Raw genomic sequence first — 24,482 nt, 5'->3', positions numbered from 1 at the left:
TATGTAGCACCAAATGTCTAATTTGGCCAGATTAACAGGTTTAAAAAAAATCGTCAATGACTTGAAAGATGAATTCATATAAAAACTAAAATTATCATCTAAAATAATAACACATAACAGAATATTTTTACTTTTATTTTTATTTTAAGCGTGAATTTTAAAGCATAACAAAAATAGCCAAACTCACATTTAATTACGTCTAGGCACTAATCTAAATCCTTATTATAAATACTTTATTTTAAGAAAAACATTGTATTATTTTAAAAGTATATTTAAAGTGATAATACTATAATTATTTAAATATTTACGGCATCAAATAATAATAAATTAGTATAATCGAAAATTGTTATTAATCAAATATGAGATACATTGTGTACATAGCGAATTTAATAGTTTCTAGTTTAATTTAAGGTAATAACAACATTTTTTTAAAACAATTAAACAATATTTAAACTAAAACTACTAAAATTAACACAAAAAATGTATATAACGAATTTTAAATTATTCCAATAAATACGATGTTTAAATGCAATTAAACTGACAAGCACTTGCACGATAGTTATTTCTAGTAGAAATCCCAAAATATTCTATTAACAACACAATTGTAACTTAAACATTATTAAAACTGAAATCTCCATAGCTGTTCAAAATTAAATTTCATTTCACGATGACGTTTCAAATGCCCTTTATGTACTTTATAAGACAATAAGATTTAAAATAAGATCAATGCTACATGATCATGAAATTTAATTCTCCATCCTTTTACCTACTTCAGTTGCACTAACACCATGAAGTAGGTTACTACAGCGCCAAGTACCTGAAAAGAGGTTGCAATAAATTGATTTGAATTTGCCGAAAAAGCCAAATATAGAAAGTGCGGAATTAGAACTACCTATTTCTATAACAGGCATTCGGCATTTACACCCTTCGACCGGCAAAAACTGCTTCATGACAGGTGTACTCAAGGTATAGTCTGCGCCAAACTGCTAGTCCGCTCTGAAGTTGTTGCGAGCAAGTGTAGTCATACGATTTGCTATGGCGACGCGATTCATTTCTATATTCAGAGCGGACTGGCAGTTTTACGCGGACTGGCAGTTTTACGCGGACTATACCTCCATAGTCAGAAAATCTAGTTCTACCTTCTTTCAGGTTTTTTCTTTTTAATGAACGATTTAAAAATATAAAAATACATGATTACCAAAATTACTAAACTACCAGAATAGGTATTCTACCTTATAAACGCAATGTTACGAATTGCTATGTTCTAGTTTGCAGGGTGGGGTATCGAAAACATCACTATGAGCTACTTCAACTTTATCCAAAACATGATTACCAAAATTACTAAACTACCAAATTAGGTATTCTAGCATATAAACGCAATGTTACGTATTGCTATGTTATAGTTTGCAGTGTGGGGTATCGAAAACATCACTATGAGCTACTCTAACTTTATCCTCAATCTGAATCTAACCACAGGTAGCACTCAAACCCTATTTTGAGCAGGTTACAAATTTCTATAAGCGACTGTAAATGCCTACCGCCAGATGACGAACGTGCTCGTTTATTACTACTATAATATATAAAAAAATCCTAGATTATTATTTAATAAAACTCTTAAAAAATAAGCTTTCAAAAAATCAAAACCCATACCAAATTAAATCAGTAGTCTTTTTTAGAAAATCGCAGACATATTAGGTTAGGCGCATGTATCATAGATTAGTAAAGATTACTCGTTCCTAACAAGAAAATGTAACCTTTTGACAATTGTCACTGTCATCTATTTTCGTGTTTGAAAAATGTTAAGGAAATGTAGTTTTTAGATCATTTACAAATGAAACGATATTTCTTCGCACTTTTTCTTCAATTTCGTGTCTTACTTGCATATCGGCATTGTTCCGCGTAAATTACACCATGGTAGGCATTAAACGGCTAACAGAATGTCAGCCGTTTAAGTCATTTAATGGCTTCCTTCAATTACAAGGCGGTGATATATCTATTACATGTATACGAATACAGCAGTCGCATATAGAACCTTTTTGAAGTCGGTTAAAATATAATGAAGTAGGTAAATAGGTAGTTACATAGCCCTAATCTACTCAAAATGTAATAGAAAGTGGTGTTTCCCATTTCACGTGTGTTAAGTATAGCCCGGGGACCTTACACTATAAAGCCTTGACCCTTTTCAGTCTGAAAGGGAGCACATACCCAAGAAACAGACTGTTTATGGATAGATGAAGATTACTGTACATTTATATGAGTATAACGTACCTACGAGTACTTATAATGTACTTGTTGAATATATTAAACACACCTCGTTTCGATAAATAATATATGTATGTTAATATATTAAAAAAATGCATATAATGGTACCTATAATAGACATCTGTAATCAACCCCACATAGGATTAAATATTCCTACCTGAGGTCGGCCACAGATGCGCCGCTACCCCTGAGGACTAAGCTGAAACGCCTCGGGAAAGTATGTCCCCGTTACCACACCCTTCAAACCGGAACACAGCAGCGCCTAACACTTTTTATTATGCAAAAATAGGTGTGGCGGTGGTGCCGCCGGAGTCGAACCACAAAGGGTTCTACCACCTTCAAAACTCATAATTAGGATAATGTGAATTTTCCAATTTCCTAAAGATTTTGCAATTTAAGATGTACATTAAATATACAAACCGAAGCAAATAAATCCAGGGAAACAGTGAAAAACTTGGCCCCAGAGATGCTCATAGCTTTCTGGCATTGCTGACAAACGATTTGCACGAACGTCTTCGCTTCTTCAGACCCGTCGTACCACTGACAAGAGTATGCAGCTTCCATTACTGATGAACTCTACAATTTTTGAAAGGAAAATATATTATTTTTACACATAAATGATTATATAAATGATTTATAAACAACTTGGCCTTTGCACTGTCGTGTGTAAAGTTTTTTCTGTTATGTGAAAGACCGATTTATGTATTTGTACTAAATATAATAATAGTAAATGGTCAATATACTGAATTTAAATATAAAAATTTATTGTTTGTTTTCAATCATGTTCACCATAGAGTTCATGTTTATTATTTTATTATCGTTAAAAAGAAGTTACTAATATTATTAATGATCTGTATTTCCGCTTTTGTGTTAAAGTAGAATATCTAAAATATATCGTATTAAAACAACAAAACAAGTCTAAATATAATATAAAGATAATTAAGTTCTGACATTATGTTGTGGACATGTAATAAGAAGAAACATCCACAAAGTTAATGTCTATACCATTTTTATAAATATCTGTTATTGACTATTACGCTTACCTCTTCAATAAGTCTGTTCCCAAAGATACAGAAATGGAACACCTGCCCCAGGGTGTAACTCAGGTACCCAATAGTACTAAAAGCATAAACATTTAATCCGTCGATCTGTAAGAGATAAAATTTTGTATTTACCAGTTGCAGTACGAAATGCTCATTATTAAAAATAATAAACAATAATAATAATAAACGCTTTCTACACTCACAGCCCCACACTAGGATTCCCTGTGTCGTGGGTGCCATGGACACACACAAAGACAAATACACAAACACCCAGACCCAGAAACAGAAATTTAAATTCATCATTTAGAAATCTGTCCGGCCGGGGATCGAACCCGGGACCCTTTGCGCGTCAGACCGGTATGGTGGCCGCTCCGCCACGCGGGTCGTCAAAATCAATCAATCCAATGTTTTGCTTACGGAAGATCGTCATTTAACTATTTCTTCATACTAGACATTGTCAGATTTCGATCTTTAGTAGGTAAAAATTGGATAGATTGATTATTAATAACGGGCGTATATGAGTAATGATTACCTTTCATACACTGCTGTTCATGAGAGAAATATGTAGATGAGGCGGTGGAGACTAATAAATAAGAAGAAAGATTTTTTTCAATAAAGGAATTAGATGCTTTCTATGTAGACTTACACTAGCATTCCCTTTGGCATGGGTGCCATGGACACAAACATTGACGAAAATACAAACACCGAGATCTACACCAGAAATCAAAAATCATCAATCAGACATCTGTCACACCGGGAATCGAACTTGAAACCCTCTACGCGTCAGACCGGTATGGTAACCATTCCGCCACGCGAGTCTCCAGAAAATAAACATTTTGGACATGACTAAGTATTTAAAATGATTATCTTTTGTGAACATCGACAACATCACAGGATATGCCGATTTAATGTACTATAAAAGAAAGTTTTTGACGCCTTTTTAAGCGAGGGACATCATAAAAGTCAAGATAAGAGAGTCCATAACGTTGTGAATAGCTTTACACTTGTTGATTTTACACTGACAAATTTTTTACAATGTAAATTTTAGTTAATAATTTCGCATTAAATTTCCATGTTTTATCTAACAAGAATTGCTAATAAGGTGCTGTTCATGTCGCGCGTGTATACGCCAGCACGCGTGTTCTTCCCGCACGCGAGTTTTATAATATGGGATTAGTAGACGAGCATGCAGTCCACCTGATGGTAAGTAGCTACTGCCACCCATGGACATCTGTAATCTATCCCAGATAGGATTAGATAATCCTACCTGAGGTTGGCCCTAGATTCGCCCTGAGGACTAAGCTGGAACGGCTTGGAAAAGTATGTCTCCCTTCAAACCAGAACACAGCAGCGCTTAACACTGTTGTTATGAGACAAAAATAAGTTTGGAAAATCCAAAAGTGCACGACTCATAATGCTCATTTAATTATGAAATATTAAAAAAAAAAATTAAAAAAAACAGCTGTACTAGGAAAGTGATGCACAGGCGCCCCTGGTGGAATAAACATAATATCTATAGATATATCACCATCCATGTTAATTTTACATGGATATATATAGATATACAGTCTTGTAGTTTTCGTTTTCGTTTTTTATTAATTGCAATTAAACGACACTGAATTAATTAATCATTCGCATTCAGTGACCTACAATCGTTTTTTAAAAAAAAAATTAACTCAAATGATGGATTTTTTCACAAGTTACAGTGTTTTCAGGTTTCACACATGACGGACAGGAATTTTTTTTGACCTATTTTGGTGTTTTTTTCCAATTCTATTGCAGTAAATCAATTTTTAAAAAGTATGGAATTAATCTCCATTAAATTATCTCGACAAAAGTATGCAAAATATCTTGATTCCGTGAACTATCAAGGCTATAATAATAAAAATAGCCGCCAAAATGAAGCGAAAAAAATTTTTCGATCGTAAAGCACTCTCTGATGCTTCGCATCATGAGTCGTGCAATAGGTGTGGCAGTGGTGCCACCGGAGTCGTACCACAAAGGGTTCTACCACCTTCAAATGGACTTTCTTATCTTGGCTACGCACACGCACACAAGTCGTAAACAGACTGCAGCGAGTTAATTCACGTATGCATACGAAACACGCATGTGGGCATAAAAACGCGTGGCAAAAAAATCCTTAAGCAATATAGAAAACAGCTAGCTATAATACGAAGATTATTGTTACCTTTGTTGCCTGATATGCCAGTAGAGTTAGAGTGATGGTAGAGACCAACATGTGAAATAGTAGAGCAGTTCCATAAGTATCTCCAATTGAAGCAACAAGTCTGAAAATTAATCAAGAAAAGGGCATATGCATTAATTATAATATATTAAATGTATTGTGGTAAGACTTGTACGTATCTTTGGTACAAAATATATATTTTTATAACGTATAAATAACAGAGGAGCATGCAGTCCGCTGATGATGCAGTCAACCGCAGATAGAGTTGAAGTTCTACTGGCGCTATCACTGAGAACTAATTTGGTACCCTTTATGTAATCAACGTCATTTAATTATCTAATTATTTTCAGTTAATCATACAAAGACTAAAAGGCTAAAAACAAAAGACTTAGCGGATAAACAGGGTATAAAAGAGACCATATAACAGAATAACAAGAAAGAAAAACATCTAAACGATCCCGCAAACTCATCACAAGACCTTTTCACGAAAAATAACCGACTTTGAGTAAACGACGCCCGAAATGAAGGCATAAAAATTTCTTAATCAACTTAGCTATCAGAGTCTTGTTTGATTGCAAGCGAGATAATATTATTTCCTGAAACGAATATTTTTAGTATGTTAAGATTTTACATTTGTAAAGATTATTAAGCCCTACACACATTAAAACGAGCCGCATCGCATTATACAAGTTGCAAAAATTTGTATGATATTTTACAAACACTTCAAATTTTTTATGAGAAGTAGCAAATAAGTAAGTCCACATAACGTTAAGTGTCTACTGATGCCCATTGACTTCTGTAAAAATATCTGAAGATAAGTGCAAATGCATGGCCTCTCGTGTTTACGTCATTATATAAATTGGCCACGTTAAATAAGGTCGGACTATGTCTTTATAATGACTAGACTTTATAATGTGTTCTAAGATAATTAGATTGAACTACTTTAGTAAGTGATTGCTTACATCACGCTCTTATTTCAATAGTTCCACTATATACTAGTAATCTAATAGACACTAGAGATATACGCGAAGAGAGTGTTAATTCGTTTTCTTGACTTAGGTTTTACACAATAGTACCAATAAGTTATTTTTAAACGAAAGGTTCATATGAATTAATTAGTATTATATTGTAGTGATAGCCTAATGGTTAAGAAACTCGGCCTCTCGATCGAGGGGTCCGAGGTTCAAATCCCAGGCAGGCACCTCTGATTTTTCAAAGTTATGTACGTATTAGAAATTAATAGAATATGAAATAGATTTATAAAAAATTATATATCTCAAAGGTATGAGAAGTCTACTAATATGCACTTGGTCAGCGCGGTGGACTATGGCCTAATCCTTCTCAACCTGAGAGGAGACCCGTGCCCAGCAGTCCCATGTCAACAGTGGGTTGATGAAGATATTGTAGTAGTTTTAGTTCCAGAAGTAGGAAGAAGGCAATGAGCGCTCAAAATGTGCGGACTATTATAGCGTCTGGGCATCGGTACTGCTTTTCTGAAGCTAGATACGACGATCAAACGTTCCTGTTCCACTGCTGAACATGAATCTTCTCTCAAGAAGAGAGAAGTTTAGGCCATGGTGACCAATTACGAATTGGTAGACAATGTTCTATCGCTAATACTAAAAGTATCGCTATTAACTATAAAATTTTATCGTTTACTCGCTTCTCGTCGTCAGTGAAACAAGTATTATCTACGGCTTCGGGCTTTAATCCACCTTTGAGGTTGTTTTACGTTATTAAAGCGAAATGCTTACAATAATTACTTTTGTACGGGCGTATAAAGTTTATATTGTCTTGGATTTACTTAGAATTTATTTTTAAGATTACTTTCTCTTCATATTTTTGGTAAACAACTGGATAATTATACGGGCTTATTATTCCAAGAATGAAATAAAGAAGGTTTAAAACATTAATGGTACTAAAATACTTTGCTTATACTAATAAATCTATTTTTAACTGACTTCAAAAAGGAGGTTCTGTATTCAATTGCTAAGTATGTATATATGTATGTATTTAAACTTGTATGTGCGCGATTTTCAAGTAATGTTTATATGAAGGATACCAATATAACAATTAATACATTTAATATAAATTATAATGGTGACAAAATGACGCTGAAGGGCCGGTGGCTTCCAAGTTTTGATCACTGACCACTTACCAAATAGACTACGTACTCATTTTCTATCTTCCTTTCTTACTACTTAACGCAATTTCAATTTCTTAAATGTGTTTAGTTTCCCCCTAATATTATGTTTTCTCACCGTTAAAGCATATCACAATTAATGTGTAATACGCACATAACTTTGAAAACAGCGTGATATTTGAACCCTAGACCTGTATACTCATACCATTGCTCAATGCTAACCTCACAACATGCTTATGCCGCTCAACCCAGTACTTGATCGCTGAACGTGCCAACATCTCCTGTTTCTGGGTAAGTCCATTTGGATTGTTAGGAATCGGCTGTCCAAAGGTTTGGAGCCTTCCACCAACCCCACGTAGCGTCATTCCGAAGTCCTGCTGCGTGGAATATATCCCTCGAATGTCTAGGTCGGTAGACTCGGAGATCTTTTCGGATTTTTCTGGAAGCAGTTGAATATTATTTGGTACAGAGAAAGATATTAGCTTATAATAGCCTAACTTAGATTAATAACTACTGAGTTGAAATGCTTCTTAAAATTGGCATTAAACATGGTGGTCCCACTATCGCAGTAGTAGTGTTGTAGTCTGATGGCAAATATATCTCTATTCATCTACCTTTGATCAGCTTTTGAATTCAAACAATCGATGCTACTTCCATGCCATTCCGTGATGTTTCCATGTCATCAGCTGACTCATTCTAGACTACCTGTATTAGCTATGTGAAGTCCACATAAGCGTCCATTCTTGGCAGAACTCCGCTTCTAGCTATCTTTTTCAAACCATCAGCTCATGTCAGTATACGCCTAAAAGAGTTCTGTAGCATCTGATAGATGCTACAGAACTCTTTTGTTTTAGGCAGGACTGGACTGGACTAGACGACTACCAGGACTTTAACATACAAAATTGTCCTAAAATCTAGGCCACTGAGGGTCTACCAAAGTCCTAAACCTTACCAGTAGAAGAAGCACGGAACAACTCAGCAGTATTCGGTCGATAGGTATCCAAGGATGCGCTGAGTTCCATCAACGGCTTCATGATAGCCTTCAGATGCTGAAGCTGTTCACAGGCAAAGATCAGCCAGGAGCAAAACATCACGTCCATGAGATTCGCGATGGCCATGGAGAAGAGCAGCCAATAGACCTGGAGAATAGTATGATTATCAAAGAAAATACTTTGCTGAGTTTCTTCTTGGATCTTCGCACTTGAGATTCTGTTCCAATCCAGTGATATTTTTTTGGAAAAATAGTAACTAGCAACCTTTAAATCCCCATAAAGCAGAAGACTGTCTTTATAAATAAGATGCCCTTATAAATAATAAATAATATATAATGTAGTGAAGGAATAAGTTGTCCATCTGATTGTAAAAGACCACTGCCGCTTTATTCATTCGAGTCCTACTTTAGCTCCGCTACAAAAACGCTGCCTTCTCTAAGGACTAAGTTTGCCTTGCGTAAATACCTTTCCTTTACTCCTTCAACCCACTTTTCAAATCAAAACATAACTTTATTATAAGCCCGAATTGGTATGACGGTGGTACCAAACCGAAACAAACCGAAAGGGTTCTACTACTTTCTAATTATTATAATATACATACTTGCCAATTAGTAAACTAATTTAAGGTCCAAATCCAAAGCTTTAGAACATTTGAATACACACGAAACACATTCTGCATTATATTCCAAATTTCAATGTACAGTCAGTTCCAAAAGTAGATAAACATATTAAGGTTTCAAAAATACCTGTATACCCAAGCGTCCATAAGTAGCTAAACACAACTAGCACGATAAATTCAAAAGTAAATGAGACTATAGTGTCAAAATAGTGTCAATTTTGCACATACGATGTTCGGCTACTTTTGATGCATTATTGTCTATAAAATTTTGACGCTTTATGACATTCATCTAATTATGATGCTAGGGGTGTTAAGTTACTTATGAACGTTGGTATAATAAAAATTATAATAAAATCTTTATATCATAAAATAACACAATTTTAGTACAAAATGTTATTAGATGCAGGGTAACATTATAGGAAGGTTGGATATAGGTATATAAGTATTTTTCGAATTTCGATCTGCTTATCCAATGATGAAGCTGACTGTACAAATGGATTATGGCAGGAACGCTAGTATATTTTGATTTACAAAGCCCAGTGCGGACTGCACCGAGCATTGCAGATACTGCAGTATGAAACCACATATCATTAATGTAATTATCATTGACTGTAATTATTGCTGTAATGTTGGAATGATGGATTTATGAGAGGGATTTTACGGTAATGTGGTTGACATGTATACCGTGTATTGAAACCACAAAATAAATGAAGACTAAATAAAATTAAAGTTTAAAAACTAAAAACCACGCTAAAATCGTACAAGGAACATCCTGATTCCTGACGATCCTAATGAGGTGAATGGAAAAAAAATATTAAAATCGTGTAGTGTCATCGGATATTTGTTTCAGTAAGAGTGGGTTGCACCATGTAAGTTTAACGTTAAGCCTAATACAAAAGCTTAACCACTCGTCAAGTCTACGGCTAAGCAATCCAGGAGTTGCACCATTTTGTCACGGTTAACAAGACGTTATAATTAACTAAAGGTAACCGGTCGAATTCGGTCGGTTAAAATCTTCCGTATCTATCAACGTCGACTAAAAATCGGTGTAATAATGACACAAATGTTATTAACCACAAATAACTTTGTGCAACAATCCATCGCTATTGTCAAAGTTATTGTTACAGTTAACTTAAAGGGAAACTTTAAACTGGTCCACGGTGCAACCTACCCTAAGTAGGCAATGTGATGTGACCTTACCTGAAAAGCAAAGGCAATGATATACATGGTGCCGCTCATAGCATTAAACGGGTACCAGGCCTTCAAAGGCAGCCTGGGTGCTGGTTCGGTCAGGGTCTCATTGGTCTCCTTGTTCACTAGCAAACGTACGGACTCTCCGAAGAAGGTAAGGGTTACCCAGCCTGTTGATTAGACACAGTTTTTTTTTATTATAAAGTAGGAAAGGAGTATGCAGTCCAACTGATGGGAAGTCTCTGCTGCCTATGGACATATGTAACCAACTCCATATAGAATAGGGTTTCTACCTAAAACGAATTACAGTGCGTTGCTATTCCTGACGGAAGAGTCCTACGTCTGCAGTCATTAAGTAGTTAGGTAAGTCTGCCACACGCCTCCACCGAAAAGCAAGAACTATTTCACGTTAGAAATAGGTGGCGGTTGTGCAACCTCAATCGAGCTATAATGGTAGTAAAGGTAGAAACCTTTGGTGACAACCCACGCGGCGGAGTAGTCACCATACCGGTCTGTCGCGCAGAGAGTTCTGGGTCGATCCCCGGCCAGATAAGTGTCTAAATTATGGATTTGTCGTGCAGGGGATGCCGGTTCGACTCCCTACCAGATAGGTATCTAAATGTTGAATTTTGATTTGTCTTCTAGGTCTCGGTATTTGTGTATAGGTATGTGTCCATAGCACCCACTAACTAAAATTGCAAGTGTGAAGCTGTAAGTGAAGAAAGCGTATTTTTCTGCACAAAATTGGGCCTGTAAAGTGAAGAAAGCGTCTTTTTCCGCACAAAATTGGATCTGTAAGGTGAGGAAAGCGTCTTTTTCTGCACAAAATTGGATCTGTAAGGTGAGGAAAGCGTCTTTTTCTGCACAAAATTGGGCCTGTAAGGTGAAGAATGCGTCTTTTTCTGCACAAAATTGGGCCTGTAAGGTGTTAAACGCGTCTTTTACTGCAGAAAATTGGGCCTGTAAGGTGTAGGAAGTGTCTTTTTCTTGGTCAAAATTGTAAAATACTCACTGACAACGGACAACAAGGTCATCCCGCAGATGAAGTACAGAAGCCGCCTCATCTTGGTCAGCGAGAGCTGGTGGTATCTCGCATCGGACTCCGTGAACAGAGGATGGCTGTTCGACTGGTTCCATACTGCTAGGGTCCTGAAGGTAATCAATTATTATTTACTTCTCCACACCGACTAGATTTTTTTAAATGTAGAAGTAGGAAACGAGCATGCAGTCCACATGATGGTAAGTGGCTATTGCCGCCCATGGACACCTATAAACAATCCTAGACAAAATTAGATTTCTATATGACATCGACCACAGGTGAGTTGGCACTCCTAAGTACTAAATTAGAACTAAATTTGAAATCGGATATGTAGGTAGTTATCGCAGGTAGGTTACCACACCCATCAAAGCACAGAACAGCAGCGCTTAACACTGTTGTATATAAATGGGTGAAACGGTATATTTCTTACGAAACATAACCGATTGTACCAACTTTAATGTATTTTTTTTCTTCCGAGGGGAACACCTTCTATTCTTCCTTCTATTATGCTATTCTTGTCCCGGGACTACAGGGACAACTTATTCTATCAACTATCAATCAAGTAAGTGTTTACTTTCATTGTACAGTCAGCTTCAATAGTAGATTAACAGATGAAGATTTCAAAAATAGGTATACACCCAAGCGTTCATAAGTCGGTTAACACCCTTAGCGTCATAATTAGAGTAACATCGTAAAGTCTAAAAAGTAGGTATACACTAGCGCGTCAAAAGTAGATTAACACCTATACATATATATTATATATATATATATTATATTGTTTATTTATTTATTTATTTAAAATTTATTGTATCACCTCTAAAAAGAAATGTACAAAAGGGCAAACATAATGCCTGATGGCATTCTCTACCAGTCAACCCTGAGCTGATATAGAGAATTTGCAGCAGGTGTGTACAAAGTAATAAAAAGCGACAAACAATAAAAAAAAACAGCAGATATTATACGTATATATTATATATTATACGTGCAAAAATAGACATTTATTTTACATATAATTATACCAGTATTACATTTGCATTTCTGTAATAACAATTATTATTCAATTCAATAACCAAATTGTATAAAGGAAAATCAAAGCATTGGACAGGAAAATGATTTTCCTTTTACCGCCATCGCCTCGCTTGTTAAATTAAAATTGGGTGATAATGAGTTTCCTTTGTAGCTGGTTGATTTGACAGGCTGTGTTTGTGTGGATGCTTTATTTGGATATTGTCAAAGAGTTTGGGTTAGTTTTGAAATTAGAAAATTATTAACTTTTGTAATCTACTGTTATGAAGGTCTGTACTGTTATGAAGGTGTTAGAACCCTTTGTGGTTCGATCCCGGCGGCACCACCGCTACACCTATTTCTGCCTAATAACAGTAGTGTTAGGCGCTGCTGTGTTCCGTTTTGAAGGGTGTAGTAAGGGAGACATACTTTTCCAAGGCGTTCATGCTTAGTCCTCAGGGGTAGCGGCGCATATGTGGCCGACCTCTGGTAGGTATATTTTAACACGTTCCCAGCGGCACAGATTTTTCTGTACTTTCCATTACTGCGTTACGAGTTGTTTTAAACCTCGTCCTATACCCGACATTGTGGCGGCACGAGGCGTATTAAGTCCCACCGCCCGAAGGAGACTAAAATCCTTTTTTTGGCGCCAAATAAGACAAAATGGACGGCTTTTGTCTTGATTATTATTAACAATGAGTTGATTAACCTAGATCTGCCGCCGCCCTTGGTCAAATTAGTTAGTTTAGATTCTATGGGTAAAATAAAATGTGGGATCTAATGCACCTCGGACCGCACTGAAAAATGGCAGGTTTCCATATAATTTAGTGATGGGAAAATAAATATCGATTCTATTTTATTGTTTTTATTTATCAACGTTATGGACAGAATGAATACAAAAAAGGGGAAAAGTTATGGATGTTTTTCATTGAAACATGTCAGACAACATGGTTTTTTGCAAACAGTGCATTCCGTGAGATTTGTTTTTGGTTTTTTTGTCTGCCTCACGACATGTCAAGAATGTGCGGAGTTTTTCGTAGCATCCGACACATCTCTTCTTCTTTGGACCCTTATCGAGATGATGTGCTTTCTTTGCAGTGGATTCTGAAAAGTAGGAGCGAGTAGATTAGGGTAAAGAGTAATCGGAATACTCGGTAACGATTTTGCCTACGTTTCCTATATCAATAATGTAACTACTTAACTTTTGTTTGAACCATAACAGGAAACGTAATTATCTATAATGTAATTTCTTACTATACGGATATGGCGTATATCCTGCGTATAGCCTGCCAAGTCTCACTACTGGACTTTCACCTAGACAGAGTATATTTGTGACTTACCTGTTTTTGAAATATCTTCCTGTATTCTGATTTTGGCTCAGATTTTTCAACCGGTTTTTCTTCATCTTCCTCCATGATCAACTTTTTTCGGCAACGTTTCGACATGATAATTTTCAACACAAAGACAGCGGTCCTACTTCGTCGCGTGCGCAGCCTCGACTGCGTTGCACAACACTAACCACGTGAAGCTAGCGTGGGGTGCGGTACGAGGTGCGTGGGGAAACGAGGCGTTCGCAACCTCGTTCCGCACTGTGTTAGCATTATTATTTGTTCAGTGCGGCACGAGGTCTAACAAACCCGACATGAGTTTGGTGTACCATAGAACTAGGAATCAGTAGTACATCACAAACATATAGTTATCACTCTCCTACACTGAACCAGACGGAAGTTATGCCTCTCGCACCACAGAGAAGTTAAAGTTTTTTCTTTACGACCAAGACCGACGACATAAAACGACCAGACATGGACGAGGTGTTTTAAGCCGCGTTCCGCAGCTAACGTGTTAACCTATCAGGGGTTGATTACAGATGTCCATGGGCGGCAGTATCCACTTACCATCAGGTGGATTGCATGCTCGTCTGCTACTCCTATATTATCTATACTTATAATCTGTAGAGAGATGAATTCTGTACATGAAATATATTTCCAAAATAACTATCAGGGAGGTGTTTAGGGATCGATACTGATGCCAAAAATGCAATTTGTCTGCCAAATTTTTGTCTGTCTGTCTGTCTGTCTGTATAACCGTTCTAGAAACAAAAACTACTCGACAGATTTTAACAAAACTTGGTACAATTATTTTTCATACTCCTGAGCTAGTTATAGTATACTTTTCATCACGCTACAATTAATAGGAGCAGAGCAGTGAAGGGAAATGTTGGGAAAACGGGACAAGTTACTGCATTTTTTGAGCTTCCGTCGCGTGTGCAACCTTAATGGTTCAAGCTACACAGAAAAATATCCCACGACAGCCTATGTCTATCTTTTATGGTTGACTCACAATAACACGTGTAACTCCCGATAGCTTAGCAGTTCGAAGCATTCTGATTATAAAAATTGCATAATTAATAAAAATATTATTATTAATTATGCAATTTTTGAGTGAAATGATACAGGACTTTTTATATGGCAACACAACGTTTGCCTGGTCAGCTAGTTATAAATAAAATCTAATGTTAAGGTTCTCGAAAGGATGTAACACGTCACACTAAAACCTATTATTAATCTATGAGTCTTTTCCTTTAGTTTGCTATTAGTCATTATTTCCCAGAAATTGATCCTTATAAGCGGCACCATCCGATGGTATATATGGTGGAATAATACAGTTTACTTTTTTTTCAAAATTAACTCGTTCGATTCCCGGATGCAAAAAATATTTTTTAAAAAACTAATGACACAGTTTTAATTTTTATCAAAATTGGCCTCGTAACTCCTTTCAACATTTTCCCTAACATTTAAAGATAATTATCCGTAGCAATCTCGACATAAGACCTAGTATGACCATATGTATGTAAAAAAACGCTTCGAGAATTGTATTCCTCAGTAATATAAAATAGTAGCATCCAGCACTATACATTAAAAGGTTTACAACCAATACGAATTTTGTTTTAAGCAAACTGTTTAATTATATTCATTCATATTGTATTCATCTATTTAATTATAATACATACGTCTGAAGCTAATAAAAGCGTATTAAAAATGCATTTTGGCAACAATCGCAGCAATCCCCAGTGTGATACCAGCTTAATCAAGCCAGTTGTACGCTACGAAGCTATTGTGTATTTATTTCGAAGATTTCCCCGGGTACTCATAGGGTGGAAATGAGCGAAGAACCTAAATTTTACCCGAGACTAGCATTACACGTGGTACCGCTTGACTATATTATTTAAAGACCGCGTATTTACTTTTGTACACACGTAATAAATTATTCTTATTAAATGTAAAAAAACATATGTTTTTTCATGCTTTATAAAAATATTCTTTTTTTATATAATATAGGAGTAGCAGACGAGCATGCAGTCGACCTAATGGTAAGCGGCTACTGCCGCCCATGGACATCTGTAGTCAACCCCAGATAGGATTAGATATTCCTACCTGAGATCGGCCACAGACGCGCCGCTAGCCATGAGGGCTAGGCTGGAACGCCTCGAAAAAGTATGTCTCCCTTACCAAACCAGAACATAGCGCCTAACACTGCTGTTATCAGGCAGAAATAGGTGTGGTGGTGGTGCCGCCGGAGTCGAACCACGAAGGGTTCTACCATCCATAAAATATTCATATACCAATACCGCATTAAATCATAGAATTCAATATTAATAATTCAATCATTCAATTCAATAATTCAATACTTCAAAACTTTATTATTAAAGTTAAATAAAAACATAAAATAGCCCATACAAGTGGTCCTGCCTCATATTTTTTAAATCTTGACATCTATCTATCGGCCCAAATTTTTTTTTTCAAAGTTTGGTTGAACACTTTCACATATCGCACGTACATACTGACATGTATTTTGTATGTATTGTGTATATGTAATTAAAATTAATTTATATAAATGTTTCAACCAAGTTAATAAACTGAACCAGTACTTCGTCGGAATAAATTTGTAAGCTAATAAGAACTTCTGACGTGAAATAGAGCGAAAATTTTAATAATTTTATAATGAAATAACTACTTTCTTAAGTAAATTTGAACTATATTTTATTAACAGTTACATAAAAGTATGTTATTTAATTTAATCATGATTTATTATCTCGTCTAATCAATAATATATGGTATTACATAATAAATAAATAAGTATTTCAAATATTTTAGGGCCATTTTAGCACGGAGACGTGGCAAAACTTTTTTACGCAACTATTTCAATTCTCAAAACTGGTTACATTTTCTTGTTAGGAGTGAGTAATCTTTACTAATTTATGGTTATCATGAATTATTTTATCATTATTAATAGTAACATCATCATCTTCTGGCTTCAAGTCTCTTCAACCTTCCTTTTGCGATCTCCTTGATGAGTCCTCCAACGAATCCATCCAAAATCCAATGTTTTTCTGTTATCTTCTTTATGTTATCAATCTATCTAATCTGTGCGACCAAAACTCCTTTCATCTAGTCGTGGTTTACACTTAAAGTCTTCTCTTTCCTAAGTCTCAACAGTTACTGTCTTTTTAGTATTCTTATAAGTCTTCCAAATAATAAGACCGCTTTTATCTGCTAATTATGAGAACTACCTCAATTCTTCGACTAATTGGAAGGTCAACACCGTAACCGATCAGGCTGGCTATATCTTAATTCATATTCATATAAACTTTGTAAATATTATGACAAACTGTCAGGTGTTGAAGATTCCCTTTTGTTTTGATGTTGTTGTTGTTTGATGTTGTTGATGTTGATGCTTTCCTTCGTCGATTGATAATTAATATGTACCTATTTTGAAGGTGGTAGAACCCTTTGTGGTTCGACTCCAGCGGCACCACCGCCACACCTATTTCTGCCTAATAACAGCAGCGTTAGGCGCTGCTGTGTTCCGTTTTGAAGGGTGTGGTAAGGGAGACATACTTTTCCGAGGCGTTCCAGCTTAGTCCTCAGGAGTAGCGGCGCATCTGTGGCCGACCTCGGGTAGAAATATCTAATCCTATCTGGGGTTGATTACAGATGTTCATGGGCGGCAGTAGCCACTTACCATCAGGTGGACTGCATGCTCGTCTGCTACTCCCATATTATTAAAAAAAAAACCTGGAAAACCATCCTCCAAAGAGTGGAATGAATTTCTTACCATTGCAAATTAATAGACTCACCGACAATGTGTGTGAATTAAATAATGTATGCTATATTAACAAATTTAATGAAAAGCGATCATTTGCTTTAAATATTTTATCGTCGCAAAGAAGAAAACATCCATTCAAATGACAATAGAATTTTCAAAAAGTTTCATATATTGTATGTATGTCTTTGTTTAAACTACAAATTAACTCAGTTTATCAAAACGAATTCGTTGATTGCAAAAATAATTGGATAGACACGGTCACAATAAACTGCGTTAACCAATTTCCATTCATTAATCTTCAAAGTACATATTAAATTGATGAAATAATTTGCTGAATTAACTGTTATTTTAACGGCGATAACTTTTGCATCAAAATAAAATATTGCATTGTCATATTTTTATGTAGAAGTAACAAGCGATCATGTAGATCACCTAATACTAAGTGACTACCGCTCAAGATAGTCAGAAAGAAATCAACTTTGTTACTTCTGAAGACTAAGATGGATGGACGATAATTCTGGTGATAATACCGCAGCAGATGAACGTCAGAGAATTATAATACCTTCAAGCCTTGATTTAGAAATAAACTAAATGAAATCCAAATTTTATTTTCACTATGCTTTGATATGATACATTTAACAACCAAAACAAGTATACTACGTAATGAAATAAATCCATCAGATGTGTAATCCTACATATGTGTTACCAATCTTAGCTGAAAGGCTAGAAATTATATCATTGAAATTGATAACCGTCAACTTCGAATTGTTATTCATGTAATCTTTACCAAAGAATCAATAGAAAATTACCAAAGAATCAATGGAAATAATTGAAAATTTTCATTCTTAAAAGGTCCAGACGATAAATACCCACCTGTAAAAACTTTTAGAGTTGATAGCGAAGAAGACCAGCTTGATAACAGTGTGAGCAAAGAAGAGAACGGTAATAGTGTTAGCCGTAAGCTCATTGACTTCATCGGAGTACTGGGCCATGTTAGCAGCCATGCACAGGTAATTGACGATGATGAGGAAAGCATGGACGCTAGCGTAGACCTTACGAAGGAGAGTTGACATACCAGCATTTTCTGAAATAAAGGTGGTGTTACTAATACGAATGATGATAGAACTTGAAATTAAAGAAGAAATTTTGTATTCAATTTCGTACATTTAGAATTAGAATTCAGAATTAATGTAAAAACTAATTAAAAATAATTCAAAACCGATAAATATTTCACTACGAATCTAGTTTTCACTTTTGTATTGTTAAGTTAGAAATAAATAGTGTGAGCTCCAACAATTCAAAAAATCAATTAAAATATTGTATTTAAGACTTACTTACCAGAATGATAATTGAACAAAAAATGTCCAGACAATTGCATTAATTTGATGTTAGGCATCAAATCGGACACAAGGCCCTGGGTTTTCGTTTTTGTCATCATCTGAAAAAACATCAGCATCATTAAGCTTTGTCCTTAAAATATGTTAGGCATTAAATTATATTCTATTATCACCTTTGTATTTATTTGTATGTTTTCCGTATTATAATATCACTTTAGCTTCCTCAAATTCTGCCTTCCTGATCAATGCTAAAATCAAATTAGGTCATTGTCACGTGACCTATTTTTCAAATTCACTCCCGAAATACGTTTATTAAAGACACCTGCGCTAGGTCAAGTGATCGATTATTTCACTGTCATATTCTAGTAAGTTTCGCAGTGACGTGTATCAATACTAAAGTGGAATAGAGTAATAGGAAAGTGGTCGTGAGAACCAACACGTGTGTCGCTGGAACGGCTGGCAATTCTCTTTCTTAATTATAAATGATGCTGGCCTTGTGGTGTTTTATCTATAGTGTTCTGAAATTGTGGGTCACGTTGTTCTGAAATCTTATTATCTGATAAGCGTTTAAATTATTTTGTTTTTCTGTTACTCTGATGTGGTGCAAATTATATGATGAAGTACATAAAGTCTTGTAACTTCGTGCGTTGGCAGTCTGCCTTGTAAGTAGACTATCAGCACTCTTCAGCAACCTTTTAGCCAAGGCTGTACCCAATTATAAATTTCAAAAGACGAAAGGTAATTTGTATATAATTATATAGTTATGACACATACTTATTCACCTTAGTACTCAATGGTTGCAACGCATATGTTTGCCGACCTCAGGTTAGGGACCTGTCTCGATCAGGACATAGTCATCTGGGATTAATGCCTGTAAGCGGTAACTGACCCTCAGATGGACTGCATGCTTGTTTGTACTGCTGCTACTAACTGCTACTACTGCTGTAATTACGATGTAAATGATAAAAAATATATAATGAATACATTCAAAATGCTCTTTCTAAAATCTGCAAAGTCGCGGTTGAATCTAGTCGTATTTTAATTGACTCAACATTGATACGAGAAATTCAATCGATGGAAAAGCTTCAGTCAACTGTTTGTTATTTGTTCATTTGTTTGCTACCTTTATTTGTATTTACTGTTTTGTTTACAATTTGCTACCTTTGTTTGTATTCACTGTTTTGTTTTCAATTCCTCTGTTTGATTTGACTGGCTTATTGTCCGACTCGATGTATTTTTAGCTTATGCATTTCCTTTTTTGTATATTTATGTATGATTTTTTCACACTTCCCTTGTAGAAATGCTTAGAATATTTTTCAATATCATGTTATTGATTCAAATTACGATAATGGCTAAATAAATAAAACTTATGTTTTATAATATAATCAATCCTTAATATTCAAGCATACATATACTGACACATATATTAAAATATATTATACAAACCTGTAATAATTTTATTTTAAAACTTAAAATATGTTTAAACATATTGCAAAGTATTGCATATACATATTAATGGCCACTTAAAAAGGCAGAAATACGAATTTATTATTATGAATTTACGAAGTTAACGTAAATTAAATATTGTTATGATTTTTTGCGGTGTAAATTTTCATATTTTTATTTTATTTTATTTTATTTTACATATATTACATAATCTAAAGTAATATGCATTTTCTAGCCTACGTCATCAGGTAGTACGGAATATCAAGGTAAATTTCAGTGAGGAGATCCCAAATCATGCGAGATTGCTCTCCCAAAATCCATATCTTAGCAGCCCTACTATCATCAGAACCATAAAACTAAGTAGAGTAATAACTCCTATACTCAGTGCTAGAGGCGTATACTAAGATCCCTTAAGGGCTATGAAAGGAAGATTGAAGCGAAAATTCCTTTCTATAATCTTTGTGATGCTCAGAATAGTGATTTATATTTGGGTAGAAGAGTGATATAAGTTTGAAGCCTTATATTTACATATTTTTTTGGGTTTCATACCCACTGAGTAAAAACGGAACCCTATTACTAAGCCTATACTGTCTGTCCGTCTGACTGTCTGTCAGTCTGTCATAGGGCTCTATCTCCTGAACCGTAGTAGATAGGTACTTGATTTTTTTAAAGAGTATATATCAGGGTAGCCTGTAACAACCCTTACTAAAATTAAAATATGTTGAAAATAAATAGAGATGGCTATACAAGTATTTCTATTTCTCAACGTTTTTCGTATTAAAATCCAATTTATTACCTGATTTAAGACAGTTGAGTTGATCGTAACATCAATCAATCTAGAAGCTTAAGCCAACATAAAGACAAAAAATTAAGTACCAAATTTAGCAAAAAATATTTATATATTTTTATTTATTTTTTGGCTAATTTTATGAACTTATGTTACGTTATATTTTATACCTACCAAATTACCAAAATCATCACAAATTTGTACATACGAATTAAGAAATGTACATCGAAAATATACACAGAAAAATATTCTGAGAATTGAACAAACCTTAATATAAATCACAAATCGCGAGGAATATATAAAGGAATTTTCCTTTCAACCCCTATTCTTAATAGCACACGAGGGATGGAAGAGGGATGTCTTTAAGGGCTCTACGTTCGGTAGAGCCTTTGTTTCTTTTGTATATTTTTACAAACAAATAAAACTGAAGAATAATATATTATGTGCGATCTGTGTTTATGGATTCATTTTCACAGTACAACTAGAAAATTGTTATAAAAAAACAGTGTTTTAAAAAATACTTTCTACTTATGATAAAGGATTTTACTGATGTAGACCACTTTAAAATGGAAAATCTATTTTTTCCACCCAACTTATACTTATTTATCAAATTCTATACGTTTTTAATAATATACAAAACTTAATCTATATACATAAAATGAATATCTATATATATAAATGAATGTTTGTCTGCATATCCTTTATAGAATCGTAAACTATGCATTTGATCATTTCATTATCTTTAGTAAAGTTGTTGTGCATGAGCCCACAAAGGTTTTTGAGTTAGGGCGACCAATTTTTGACAGATCTCGCGACTGTCACAATTTTTTTGTTATATGAGTCATGCTTTTTTTAATGTGGGCGAAGCCGCGGGCCCTACTAGTGAAAAATAAAACTGAATTTATTTTAAATTATTACACAAATATTTTATTTATAACTTTAATAATATTTCAAGATTTTAAAACGAGAAATACAGCGTTTACAAACTAATAATAAAAAAGCTTTAGGTTCTCACAAATAGGTCGATAATAATACAACAAAAAAATCCATTAAAACTGTAAAATATGAAGGCTTTATCGGTTCAATTATCTCGATCTGTTATTGGAAATGTTCCAAGATGGTTTCGCCTTAAATTGAAATCTAGATTTTAAATTGATAGCAGACTTGCTTTTGTTAGAAACCGTACCCATTGTATAATACCTGGGAAATTGGATTCCGATCAATTTACTTACTAACAACTTTTAATATTGAAACATTTATGAGAATACATAAGTATTACTTTGTTTTTATTCTGGAATATCAGTGAAGTAAAAGATGGGTACCGGTACAGCCCTGTTTTGAAAATTTAGAGAGTACGTCCCTATTTTTGTTATTAGCAGTAATAAAAGTATTTGTAGTTAATGTTTAGGTATATGTAGGATAAATTTTAAAATTCTGTTTTATACTCTTTACCTATCTACTCATCTGATGGTATGTAGCAACTGCCACCCATGAACATTTGTAATCAATCCCCGATAAGGTTAGATTCCTATCTGAGATCTAAGAACACCTCGAATAATTACGTCTCCCTTACCACAGCCTTCAACACAGAACACAGCAGCGCTTAACACTGCTATTATTAGGCACTCGAACTACGTGGGGTTCTACGACCTTCCACTAAATATTATAATTTTAATTATATTCGTAAATATCTTTATATTACAGTTAGCTAAAGTATCTTTTAACATATGCCTTAGAAACACATGTTTCTCAAACTTAGTAAATAGTTATATTGAGTGGGAGAAATACTTCGAAATACTCGAATGAAGTATTCTATACACGCACGGAGTTTCGGGTAGATTTTCGGGGTTACCTCAAGTTTGTAATTAGTTGCCATAGATTGCAAGCAGGTAGAAATGTCAGTCGGTAGAAATAATTTTCGCCTTTGGGCGGTGGAAAAAATCGTGTCATAGTAAAATGAACTATTTATAGTTTAATTTGATATAATCACTAGCTGACCCGGCAAACGTTGTGTTGCCATATAAATAAAAAAAACGTTAAGGGTGAACAACCCTTATCACTTAGAGATATGAAAAATAGACCTACTGAATATGCATATAAAATTTGTTGAAAGTCGATAACGCCGTTTCGGAGGAGTACGGTAACTAACATTGTGAATTTTAGACACGTGAACACACGAGAGTTTTATATTTAAAATTATAAATAGGACAAGTTTGGTTCAACTAGGGAAGTACCGCCGCCACACCTATTTCTATTGTGAAGCAGTTCTATGCTTCGATGGAAGGGTATGGAAGCCAGCTGACTTGTTAGTCTTCGCACCTGGCAACATAAACAATTAATAAAAAAAAAAAAAACATTTAATATAAATAATATCCTTCCTACAATCACGGTCTCACACATAGTTGAATACACATGAATAGAGACCCAGAAAATCCAGTCAATTATATCTAAATTCATAACTAGATCTTTATCTAGCCGAGGATGACTGTGGTGGCCACTTTGACGCGAATGTCAGCCGGGTATAAGTATTTTTACTTTTATGCAAAAAACCTAAGACATGTCTATTTCTTATTCATTCTGTGCTAGTTACATTAATAAATATCAACTTGGGAACTGATAAGGGCAACTGTACATCCCTCGTCATGCCCGGAATGTTAATAATAATACAATTTCTTAATGAGATCCTATAAAGGGAGTTTTAACTTGATTTCGAGTCGCTCATACGATATAATCTTTCTGTTATCCTAATAAAGTAAAAAAAAATATTTTGTCATCATCAATTTATCAGTGTCCCACTGCGGGTCCCCATAATGAGAGGGGCTTATGTCCAAACGCTTGCAATGGTTAAACAGATCGGTTCGAGCTCCCACTCTTACCACCCGTAACCCCGAAAGCCTTTTAGTCCCCTCTTACGACAGGCAGGGACATTCCAATGTATTGCCTACCAAAAGATCAACATATTTAATTTCTTTTAAAATCTTGGGTAGGTTATTTGATAGATCGATTATTAAAACGAATAATCTTTATCTCTCGTTTCACCATCTCTATCTAACAGCTAGATAGAACAGATAATCCGGATTAAAAGGATTTGAATATCAGCCGCTGTCGCCGCGTGGAGGGAAAACGGATAAGAAACTCCTTTATTTCTTTGAAAAGTTAAAATATTTCTACAGCTTTGCTACGGTCGTGGTTTTGAATTAAGATGTATCTTGTAATTAATCCGATTATATTATCTTTCGTTTTAATCTTATTTCTGATTATAATTCTTTGGCAAAGGAAGATCTCCCGCCGAGCTAGGTGATCATGCTCTGTCCCTGTAGTTCCGGA

The 24,482-nt window shown here is 34.9% G+C and overlaps 2 protein-coding genes across 2 annotated transcripts in view; one reads left to right on the top strand and one right to left on the bottom strand.

Annotated features, from left to right (window-relative positions):
• Nucleotides 1-24,482, top strand: part of Ald1 (fructose-bisphosphate aldolase) — a 162,553-nt gene that overhangs the window by 23,106 nt on the left and 114,965 nt on the right. The gene's annotated exons all lie outside the window — the stretch shown is intronic.
• Nucleotides 667-19,041, bottom strand: Orco (odorant receptor co-receptor). Its single transcript, XM_073078139.1, has 10 exons — nt 18,924-19,041; nt 18,459-18,669; nt 11,448-11,584; nt 10,445-10,605; nt 8,586-8,772; nt 7,856-8,072; nt 5,494-5,593; nt 3,306-3,410; nt 2,683-2,838; nt 667-817 (listed from the first exon to the last, which is right to left on the bottom strand). Exons 1-10 carry the CDS (start codon nt 19,039-19,041, stop codon nt 767-769), a joined length of 1,443 nt encoding a protein of 480 aa, XP_072934240.1. The 3' UTR covers nt 667-766.

Source organism: Epargyreus clarus, unplaced genomic scaffold (assembly GCF_041222505.1).
Source record: "Epargyreus clarus isolate Ecla_fem2 unplaced genomic scaffold, WU_Ecla_fem_2.2 ptg000012l, whole genome shotgun sequence".
Classification (NCBI taxonomy): Eukaryota; Metazoa; Arthropoda; class Insecta; order Lepidoptera; family Hesperiidae; genus Epargyreus; species Epargyreus clarus.
Note: the sequence above shows the minus strand (reverse complement) of the source record. Positions and strands in the feature narration are given on the sequence as shown.